At 37.0% G+C, this 11952-nt stretch overlaps 1 protein-coding gene across 1 annotated transcript; it reads right to left on the bottom strand.

Annotated features, from left to right (window-relative positions):
* Positions 1–2780: 2780 nt before the first annotated feature.
* LOC130711018 (probable cadmium/zinc-transporting ATPase HMA1, chloroplastic) lies at positions 2781–11394 on the bottom strand. Its single transcript, XM_057560453.1, has 13 exons — positions 10731–11394; positions 10226–10376; positions 9927–10111; positions 9591–9737; positions 8868–9063; positions 8400–8512; positions 7209–7450; positions 5727–5832; positions 5203–5367; positions 4750–4966; positions 4192–4379; positions 4026–4112; positions 2781–3221 (listed from the first exon to the last, which is right to left on the bottom strand). The coding sequence occupies exons 1-13, from the start codon at positions 11229–11231 to the stop codon at positions 3042–3044; spliced, it is 2478 nt and encodes an 825-aa protein (XP_057416436.1). The 5' UTR covers positions 11232–11394; the 3' UTR covers positions 2781–3041.
* Between the last annotated feature and the right edge of the window lie 558 nt (positions 11395–11952).

Below are 11952 nucleotides of genomic sequence, written 5' to 3'. Positions count from 1 at the left end.
TTCATGGGAAGTTCATCAGTGATAACTCGTGGTGTACGGGTTGGGAGGAGCTTCAGGAGGAGGCACAAAAAAATTTCACTAACCTTTTTTCTATTGATACGCAGGTTGGCAGAAACAACATCTTGGATACTCCCTCTATTCCTTATTAACTGTCCACTTTGAAGAAAAAAATTTGTTCCTTTATATCTATTTGTCCACTTAGAGTTTCAAGAGAGCATTAAATGATGTTTTTCCAAGAAATACCCTTGTAGGAACAATAAATGAGGAAAGATAATATACCTTTTAAAGGGTGAAATAGGAAATTAAATAATACTTTTATGAAAAGTAACAAAATTAATTGCATTCCTTAATATGTGTGTTTCTTCTCTTCATGGACAGTTAAATAGGAACGGAGGGAGTAACAGAACACCTTCCATCTTTGTGGCTGATCGGGAAACCTTGGCTCTTCCCATGTCCTTTGATGAGGTGAGGCGTGCGGTCATGTCCATGCAGGGAGGATGGCTTCCAGACATTCTTCTATAAAAAAATTGGCCCATAGTGGGTGATGATCTCTATCGTATGGTGGCAGAGGCTTTTCAGAACGGCAAGGATGATCCCAAACTCTTGGAGTCCTTGATTGTCCTCACTTCGATGGTGGAGGACCCTCTCCACTTCAAGGACCTAAGGCCAATCAGCTTATGCAATGTGGCTCATAAAGTGAACAGGTTTAGACCGGTGCTAGTGGATCTTGTGGGACCTCTTCAGGGTAGCTTCATTCCAGACAGGGTACAAAGAACCATATTGTGTCAGCTCAAGAAGTGATGCAACCATCCACACTCAATAGAAAGGTGGGGGTCTTTGTGGCGCTGAAGATTGACTTGGAGAAATCCTATGAGCGGGTAAGTTGGGATAACTTACGTGTTACTCTCCATGACTTTGGTTTTCCGCCTTCTGTGGTAAACTTGATTATGTGGGGAGTACAGTTGGCGAGCATCCCCATCCTATGGAACGGGTCGAAGCTTCCCTCCTTCACTTCTCAACAGGGACTTTGTCAAGGTGATACTCTTTCGCCTTATTGTTTTGTTCTTTGCATGGAAACACTTGCTATTCAGGCCCAAAAGCTTGTGAATGACGAGGTCTGGCACCCCATCTGTTGTATTACGAAAGAAGCTATTGGAATTTTCCATCTTTTTTTTTTGTAGAGGATGCCTTGTTATTTTGCCAAGCCAGCAAGAATCAAATGCAATTAGTGACCAAGACCTTACATGACTTTTGCACTGTTTCTAGCATGAAAGTGAACCTAGAGAAATCTAGAATGTTTTGTTCTAATGCAATTAGCCATTATTTTAATAAATATTTCAATTATTATCCTGATAATTTATTTTAATATAAATTATTCTTGAATTATGTATATTAAATATTAAATAGTCAGAAATATTACTTCCCATGTACCCAAAAAAAGTTAGAAATAATATGCTATCACAACAATTGAATAAAATCAATCATCCTTAAATTTTAATAATTATGGTAACTGATAATTTTGCAAAGTTTTTTATCTCTCGTCCGAACACTGTTTAGTCAGCTGGTGTTTCTGTTTATTTTTTTTCTTATATTCGTTCAGAATTGAGATACTCTCCTATTGATTTTCTAATGAAACTCTAATTTTACGTAAAAAAATCCTCCTTGGCCAGTACAAATAAGATGTTTGCTCCATTTCATTTTTTATTATATTCAAGAGTACTCATTAGATTAATATTAATATGACGAGAGAGGCCAAACAATAGTTACATAAACCAAGCAAATAGGAAAAGTCAGACTCCTCATAAGAACAAATTAGCAAACTACAATACTGTTAATACGTAAGAACAAATGAGCAATACATAGCCTGTTCGCTCACAAGAATATAATAAAACATAAACTCACAAAGCAACAAAATGAAAAGAATAATAGCCTCTCTTTTTTTTTTGTGTGAAAGACATGTGTCCTTTTCGGAGGCAATCCTGTTCGGCCCCCCTCTTTATATTGATTTATTTTGGTCAAGCCGCTTTTTTTTTCCGCTTCCCCTATTATGGAGCTTCGTAGCTCTGCTTAGTGTTACGATGGAGGCACATGAAGAGCAAGATGGTCAGCCGCAATAAATCAAGTTTTACATAGGCAATTAAGTCAATCAAGAGGAGATGGTGACAAGAATGGAAGGTTGTAGTCGCACTAATGATTAAAAGAAAATGTTGGGGATGGGAGTTGATGAGAGGAAGGAGAAGGACATGGAGGATAGAAATAAAATCTACATAGATGAAACAAAAATGTCATCATCGAAAATGGGGTAAAACCCCACCTAAAATGGAGGGAACCTGGGGGAGGCGTGACTCTTTTCTGTTTGCAACTCTAGGTTTTCAATGAGGCATTAGTGATTATATTTGGAGTTTGGACAGACAGAAATACAAGCCTCGATTAGCCTCTATTTTTTATGCTTTGTTGGTGAATTAGATTTCGTAGAGGAGTGAAAGGAAATTGCACATTTATGAATAATCTTCCCCTTATTCCTTCAAGACCTCATTCAGTTATTTTGTCAAGTTCCCACCAATTGAGAGTTTTTTCAAAATTTTGAAACTTCCTAACAGGAGAGGACTTACCATCCCTTCCCCAACCCCCTTAAAGCCGTCCTCTCCCTTAAACTCTCAAACAAATCTGACGGACTAATCAACAAAGAAAACGTGTTCTGTCAAAAAAATTAAATGAAGAAAACGTGTCTAACATGATAACTAAACGTGAGAAACTCTGTTGCTGCCTTTGCATCGATATTTCACCATATACATCTTATCTTTATTTTCTATCAACTTTTGACAGCAAAGTGTACGTGCATATTTTTCCCTTCATATCCCATTTTTGTTATTGATTGGAAGGGAACACGAGGGTTTAAAATAGGGAACTAACCTCAATAAATAGGGGATGCTCAATCATCTGGGATGAAAAAGATGCCTACTGATATACAAGTGGTATTGAGACTCTCCTCAATAAACACAATATTAATCTACAACACACTACTTCAAACAATGCTACGGTCACAATTTTGCCGTTGTGATGCTGCTTGGGCCAGTGATATTTGTCCTCAGAGATAGGAGTTTAGATTTAACCTCGGTAATCAAATTTAATACATCCTGCTTCCAGGACCAAGATGGTTCATTTAAAGCACGTATTGAATTGAGACAAACAAGCAGGGTTCCACCTTCATGTAAAAGAACCTGCATGCATGTAAAAGGATAGACCAGAGACTTGATTAAACAGAAACCAAACAAAAAGGTTTGACATGCAATTAAGGGGGAAGCTTGAAGATTTTCACAGCGAGGCTCAAAGAATAATACTTTGTTAGGGGATGAGTAAAAGAATTTGTATATTTTTCAACAATGTTGCAAAACATTTACATGTTTTCTGAAATCAAACAGGTGCTTTAGTTTTAAAATTGATATTAATCTTAGGTATGTAATAATTAGCAAGAACTCAATGAACAAGATCAGCTGAATAATATTTTTTTCCCAAAAGAGAAAGGGGGACTGTTCTCAGTAAAACCGGTTTGGCCACAGCCATACGCATCCTTTACTAGAATGGTCATGTGAATTCTGATCGAGCAAATCACCGAGATCTTTCCCCCAATGTTAATATCTTCTTTCAATTTAGTCTTCATACGACATGCTCACAAAAAGTAGTCCTCAAACTATTTCCCATTTTTCACATTAATACCTGAACTATGTACCTGCCGTTCATGTGAGTTCCCAAACTACCTTAGCAAAGACTAATGTGAAGAATGCGGAGATAGTTCGTGGACTACTTTTCATCAGAATTTTGTAAAAGGACTAAGTTGAAAAATAGTGACACAATTGAGATGAAATTGGTGGTTTGCCCAATTTTGATCACAAGTTTTTTTTTTAAAACAAGACTCCGTTCAAGGCATTCACTACATGATGACATAATGCCAAAAGAAAACCACAATAAAACATGACTGGCAAATAGTATCAAGATCCAGCATCGAAGTCAGTTGAGTTTCATACCGTTAACCACAATGGCACAAATCCTAAAACTGACGGAAGAGAAGCCATGATAATAGAGGTCAACGCCAGAGCCACATTTTGTTTAATCTGCATGAGCATTCACATATAAGACAACAACATCCAAGTGATGAAGAAATGAAGTCTCATAACAGTTGATATAAAATACCAGTGAAGTTGTTTGACGAGACTTGGCAATACAAAAAGGCACTGCAGAAATATTTTCTCGAAGTAACAATACATCTGCAACAGCTATGGCAGTTGCACTAGCACGTTGTGCAAGAACAATTCCAACAGTTGCAGCAGCAAGTGCTGGGGCATCATTAATACCTTCACCAACCATAATTAAGCCTCCCCCTGTCACGAGAAAAAACAAAATGCCATAAGAGTACAACAATATGTAATTCAATTTAGTCAATATCATGCCGGAGCCTGGTTAAGAAAATAGTCTCATGATAAATAGAAGAATGTGTAGTTGCAGCACTGATAAAAAAGGTGCAATAAAAGAAGAGTCAGACGTGAAGCGTGTTCAGTTCTGAAAAATTTCCTCATACAGTTGAATCTAGAAGTGAGTGGGCATGGAACTTATATTGGAAAGAAATCAATAGTGTGTAGTTAAAAAAGAAAAATATTATAAACATGTATATAGCACTGAAATCCGTCCAACAGTAAATCATGTTATGAAAGACAAAAAAGATTAAAACAAAACTCTAATGGAGGAACTCACCCATATCTCTTGAGATATCCTTTACATGACTCAGCTTATCTTCGGGCTTCAGATTGCAATGAAACACATTGATGCCCACGGCACTTGCAACTCTCTTTGCACTAGATTCATGATCACCAGTCAACATCATCACACGAAGCTTTGCTTCATCTTGCAACTCCTGAATAACATTAAAAACCCCTGGACGAGGCCTGTCCTCTAGATGAATCAATGTTACCTGCATCAAGCGGATAGTCAGTTAGGTTGAGGTGGAACCTGTTGAGAATGAAACAGAGTAGCATATTATCATTTTACTGAGGCTCAATCTGTTTTGTTTGGGAAAAAGGGATTGAAAAGAAAACAGGACCAAATTTAATATTTCAAATTAAAGAGGCCCTAGAAGTTGAAAGACTTGGGTATGCTCAAAGCACTACCCCTCCCCCAAGAAAAGAAGTGTAGCTAGCAGTACAGTACCTTCTGATTAACTGAAAGGGCAGCATGGACAAATTCTCCTCCATAGGAAGATGTATCAACAGCTTCCTTAATCTTTTTTAATTCGTCTTCAGATTGACAAAATGAAGTGATGAAGTCTACAGACCCGAGTGATGCTTTCAATAGTTTAGCACCTCCGTTTCCTGACTATAACAAAACAAAAATTAATTTGAGTCATTTAACTCGTCATTCACAAATGAAGCTTGATAAACTACACAGGAAGAAGATGTGTATATACTGAAGTTTATCTTATTAAATGTCACTTCAAGGGTCCCATCATTAGTTAGCACTAAATATACAAAGAAAAAAGTGGCCAAATAATGAAACACGCAACTTCAAGAAGTGTACAAGGAAACAATGGGAGGTCTCTTAGAGATGCATGGAATAGGAGCTCAGGATACTAACAATGAATGGTAGTTTATATTATAATGTTTGGCTTTGTCAAGCAAAGTAAATATTTAAGTAATGGGTCAGGCAATGCCAATGGTGATGAGAGGTGCGGGTACCTCAATGCTGTTAACAGTAGCAGTCAGGCCTCTACCAGGAAAGTATTCAAAACTTTCAACAGAAACAGATGGGAGGTCTTTGCCTTCACTATGGTCAACCACAGCCCTGCATTTCATATTACAGAACAAAAAATGCATAAATATTTAAAAGAGATAATTATGCTTTATTTATACATTTGAGATGGAATTACTGACCATTCAAGAATTGAATTGAAAGGTTCATATCATATCCACTTGCAAGCCAGTGAGAAACACAAAAAAGAAAGAAAACTTATTGCTCTTCTTCCTCAAGAGATAAAAGAATTATCATGAATCAACTATCCCAAAAGCTTAAACTGTTGGGTGAAGAAGACACGTGAATGGTTTTATAATATATTTCTAACATAGCCCCTCAAGCTACCTCATAATCCACCAGCACACCTAGTTTGTGGCTTTGTGCTGAAATTTAACTTTTTATTATAGGACAGAGGGAACAAACTTAGATACCATCTTGAGAATTTGGGTCAGGTTTTACTCTACCCTACGCTGTTAATCGCGCGCGATTGCCCTGGGATCACACCGTCCGTCGCGGCCACTCACTGGGACGGTGTGTCCCATCGCGGTTCACTTGACCGTTGCGGCTTATTTAACAGAGGAAAGCGTGAGATCGCAGCACGAGGGAGACACAAGGTTAGGGAGGGATGAAAGGGGAAATCCCTTAAAAGTCCTTGCATTATAAACATTTTAGGGGTTTTTAAGCGTATATTAGGGATTTCGAAAGATGACACGTGAAATCTCGGAAATATCCTTGTATTTTAAACGCTTTACGGTTTTTTTATGGGTGGATTGGGGATTTCAATACAAAAAAATAGGCCAAAAGAAACAGGAAGGGTCTTCGATTTGGAGAGCTACATTTGGCACCCATCCCACATAACAGAAACTTCTCCCTGCTAAGTCTCCACAACCCACCCCTCATTATCTATCCTGCACTCTCTCCGACAAACCTCCGGCGACCACCGTTTCGTGGCCAGCCCGCTATGCAGGATCCCGCCATCACAGTTTTTTGGTTGGTTGCAATGCTCCACGATCCGCGATTGACAACATAGACTCTAACTAAAAGCTAGCTTAAGTGTAAGAATTGCACAACTCTTCATAAGAACTTTTTTTCTAGATCTCTAATCAATTTAAAACTTTAACACACCGTGGACCAGATTGATTTCGATTTTTTTTGGAACAATCCTGGGTCAGATTGATTATTGAACTTTAAAATTCTGCGGGTGATCTATTAGGAGTGGCCCAATAAAGGATTTAGAATTGACTCTGATAACATGTCATGAACCAACTATTCTAAAAGCATAAGCTATTGGTTAAAGACACATGAGTGGTTTTCCTTTATATTTCAAACAAGAATGATAGAAAGATTAAGGATCAATGACAGACACGATTGTAACTTGTAAAAGGTGGATTCAAAAGTAACACAAATACATTCTGTTAAAATAATACCTTCCAATTGGGTGGGTAGTGCCCTTTTCCATAGCTGCAGCAACAGCAAGAGCTTCTTTTTCACAGGTGGGAATGCAACAGGAAGATATGTTCGCTTCCTTGTTTATAATGTGATGACCATAAATGGGCTCAATTGCCTTGAATACAAGTCCACCAGTTGTCAATGTCCCGGTTTTGTCAAATGCAATAGTATGACAAGAAGCTAGAGCATCCAGAACATGTCCACCTTTGAGTAATATCCCCTGCAAATTGAGGTAACTGTCACACCCACAAACAAAGGTGTATCTAGTGCTTATTTTGGTAAATTTTGGATAACTTTATACTTCACTCAGACCAACAAACATAGACAATGAGATTGAGAAGAGGGGCTTAAACGATGTGATCAACAAAGCAGATAATCAAACTATTCCATTTGATTCAGCTTATTCCACTAAAAATTAGTTTCAAAGGTTCATAACGCACGGATACCGTGATGAAATAATAGGATTTATAGAAAGTGGAAAAGGGAACAAAGAGTATAATTGTATTGATAGAATGTATTGGGTTTGATCTTACATAGGACAAAACAATTGTCCTTATACTAATGGTAGACTCCTAATCATAGTCAAATAGGAAAACTAACTAAGATTCCAAATCCTAATAAGAAAATAAGAAAATAAAGAAACCAATCCTAAAGAATAATCTGACTTGTACTGAATGACTCTAAGATTCATCAAGATATTATAAATATCCTTTTATATTCTAACACTTCCTACACCAGTTAGTGAAAGCTTTTTATTCTTTCTTGAATTGGATAAATAGGAAACTTAAATGCTAAATTCAGCATAATCTAAAAGATTCAATTTTCATAACAATATTTACAAGTATATCACTATTTACCAATAGGATTCAGAAATAATACCTAAACAATTTATTCAAGTATAATTTGAGAGTAAAAACAAGCAGGATTTTAAAAAGGTTCAGGATTACAATTGTTGAAAATATAATGTCTAATACTTGTTAAATAAAAAAGTAAAAAACAAAATCATATCGTGTAAAAACTTCATAATTGAAACTCTAGGATAAAACTTGCTTCTACCAAAATGGAGGGGGGGGGGGGAATTATATAAATAGAAATCAATATATGATTTAAAATTTGGAAACACGTTCTGACATTGTGTATTAAGATGCCCCTTAGTAGTTAACCAGTACCTTTTTTGCACAGGAGCTTATTGCTGTAGCATAAGCCAATGGGGCCACAGCCAAGGCACACGGTGATGCTGCAACCATGAGCCCTAGGGCTCTGTAAATTGAACCTCTGCAAGCTACAACAACCATAAACTACATAAGCTGAAATATGAAAAGTCATACATAGACGGGCAACAACATAATTTTAGGATACTATTGCCTTCAACAAAGACAAAATTAAGAAAACAGAGATAGTAAGCACTTTATAAAATTGGTGATAACAAATGTAGTATAACATTAATAAACAGAACGTCTATAAGTTAAGACTTCTGTTATGTACCTATTCTCCAAGTCTATACAAGGATAAAGAAAGAAGTAAAAATACTACTAGAGTAAAAGAAAGCCTGATCCCACGAATGATAGCATGCAAATTTTAAAAATTTAGAAATCATATTGTACATCACTACTAGAGTAAAAGAATTTTAAAATTACCTGGTGTACTAAAGAATGGCCACTTAAATACAAGTGGTCCAATAACAGCAACAGCAATTGATAACACCACAACAACTCTGCTGTAACGTTCACCAAATTTATCCAGCCACCTTTGAAGGTTAGGTCTATTCAACTGCGCTTCTTCAGTCAACTGCACAATTCTGCTGAGTGTTGATTCCTTCCATGTCTTCATCACCTATGATTAAATAATTTTGTACATTGTAGTGAGTTCCAAACAAATCATACTGTAAACAGAACAAGCATCCATTCAAAAACAAGTTGAAGTGTTGAACTAGACAGAACCATTACTGACAAACTCCACTCATCCTGATCACCACCTAGCAACCTCAGAACAAGCAGTTTATGCAAAATCTTTACAGCCATCCTCTTAAAACAATATATATTGAAAAAAACCAATCACCATAGCTGCTATAAGATTAATTTTTCTATTGCATTGCTACCACCTTATTAATAGTTAATACTATTGTTTCCCACCCATCAACACCAAAAGTATGACCTTCTTCTCCCCACTGTATCATCAATCACCAACCAGTCACCGCACCACATCCATCACACCTAGCCCCAGCTGCAATTATTCGCATCTGTTTCTCATACTACCAACATTACTACAACTTTTTCAATTGTAAATATAGAGGCAAAACTCTGAAATTTAATAGAATACAAAAAAGCTGCTGAAAAGCCCAGACATATAATTGAACATACCTTTACAATTATTCTACCATCTAAGTTCCGAGCACCACCAGGAATTCTATCTCCAACCTTGGCCTCCAGAGGTTTGACTTCCCCTGTCAAATGCTCAATGGTAATTGTAGCACCGCCTTGGAAAACTTCACAATCTACAGGCACAGACTAATCACAATACCATCTCCATTATACTTCAATAATCTGATATACTTCAAAAGTCTGATATATAAAACTTCAATTCCAAATATTGCAGATATGTGTTTGATGAGCATCTAGAATTTGAAGGAAATTAATAGTTATATTGAACCGATTCATTTCAAATAATTGTGAAGCAACATGATTACTCAAACTTACCTCGCCAGCACCAACCAGAATATATGATCCTACAGTCACATCATGCACGGGAACTCTCTTGTATGCCAAGTCAACTGTGTTAGGGAGTTTATCATCCTTCGTATCCAAAACAAGCACAAAATCTGGATAATTCTCCTTCAACTCTTTAACATCAACCATCGAACGGCCGGTGAAATACTCTTCAGCTGCAGAAACCATTCACTTATAAGAAAAATCAATCATATCGCGCACTACAGAATCCTGAACCTAGCTACGTAAAACGTATTTCAGGAAACGTGTTAACCCGAATACTAGCTCACCTATATGCGCGAGATTAAACATGGCAAGAAGTAACCCTCCTTCCACAGCATTTCCCATAAATATCGATGCAAAGGCAGCCATTGCCATTAACACATGGATAGTCACTTTTCCACTACTAATTTCAATAAGAGCATCAAGTGACGCAGAAACCTGATACAAACACACACATTAAGGTCCCGTTTGGGAAAACAACTTAATTAACCACTTATGATCATAAGCGCTTATGACATAAGCTATTTTAAAAAAATTATTGAATTAAATTGAAAATAAGCATAAACCCTTTTTCATAAGCTATCATGAGTAGCTTATGAAAATAAGCTCAAAACAGCTTAGGGTAGGTCATCCGCTATTTGCATAAGCTCTCAGAAACACTGACATAAGCGCTTATGCTATTAAGATCAAATAAGCTCTTCAAAACAGGGCCTAAGTCACAATTCAGTGAGTCTAATACAATTCTAAAGACATGAACAATATAAACGAGTGAGAGAAGAGAATGTTCCTCACCCCAACCAAAGGAAAAGCCATGAAAATGAGTGTGTTTTGCAAAGGCTTGATCAAGGGTTTAGGCAAGGTGTGAGGGCAAATCGCGGCGGCGACGAACAAAGCCGCGGAGATGCAGCATAGATGCAAATGCTCCCTCAGGACATTCGCCAAGTCCATCCATCTAGTGGCTTTGGCGAACCCGATGATCGCTTTTTGCGGCCCCGTGAGATTGGCGTCATCGGTGCCGTGTGAGTGGTGGTGATGATGGTGGTGGTGATTATGGTGGTGCTCGTGGTCGTGGTGGTGGTCATGGTGGTTATGATTGTGGTGGTGGTTACTGGTGGATTCGGCGGCGACGCAGCGGAGGCGGTGGTGGTGGAGAATGAGGAATTTGGAAGAATAGAAAGGTTTGATTGAAATTTGATGCGGGCGAAGAGTGAGTTTGGAGCGAGTGGGTTTGGTGTAAATATGAAGTGATTGGAATTTGGTAGAGGAGGGAATTGAATAAGAAACTGCTTCCATATTGAGATTGAAACTTCGAGAAGAAGCTTGATGGTTGGTTCAGGCCATCGTCGTTAAATCAGAGCTTGTTGGTTCTTGGGATCTATTTCACTGACGCAGTGGTTAGTGGTTACTTACTTGTTGTCCTGGTTCTTCATTATGGGGTCCCTATAGAGTGAAAATGAACCAGAACTTTGTTGTTATGCCATCCACACCACATAGTGTGCTCATTCCAATATTATTGGTATGGTAAAATTGCCTATGGGCTAACATAATTTAATAGAATTCATCACAGTGAAATTGAAAGGGTAACTTTTGTTGTTATAAAAAAAAGGCTTAATAGTTTTTTTTTTTCTCACTTATAACGATTTGACCGTTCTTGTCCTTTAAGAAATTTGCATATAACATCTCTCACGTTTACTAACCGTTACAATTTTGGTTTTTCGTCAACTTTCATCCAATATTTAACAATTTTTAATTAAAAATAATGCTTCAAGAAAAGTTTTATGTTTTCTGATTAACAATTTAATGGTTTCTGGTTTTTTTAATTGATTTTTTATTAAAAAAATCACTAAATATTGGTTGGAAATTGAAGGAAAATCAAAACTGCAACAATCTATCTATCTATATAATATACTAAAGGAATGTTTTTTCTAGAAGGTTTTGTCACGTGTCACCCTCATATCATCCCAATAAAAAATATACAAATACATATTCAATATTAAATCTGCATTAAAAAAAA

The sequence above is a fragment of the Lotus japonicus genome, chromosome 4 (genome assembly GCF_012489685.1).
Source record: "Lotus japonicus ecotype B-129 chromosome 4, LjGifu_v1.2".
NCBI lineage: Eukaryota > Viridiplantae > Streptophyta > Magnoliopsida > Fabales > Fabaceae > Lotus > Lotus japonicus.
This window is presented reverse-complemented; position numbering and strand designations above follow the sequence as displayed.

What these genes read in the sequence shown, in the direction of transcription:
- LOC130711018 (XM_057560453.1), bottom strand. Translation starts at nt 11,231, where the DNA reads ATGGAAGCAGTTTCTTATTCAATTCCCTCCTCTACCAAATTCCAATCA. An exon ending in TGGCTTTTCCTTTGGTTGGG is followed by an intron (nt 10,377 to 10,730) that starts GTGAGGAACATT and finishes TGTTTGTATCAG; the next exon opens with GTTTCTGCGTCACTTGATGC. An exon ending in GCCATTCTTTAGTACACCAG is followed by an intron (nt 8,513 to 8,867) that starts GTAATTTTAAAA and finishes TGGTTGTTGTAG; the next exon opens with CTTGCAGAGGTTCAATTTAC.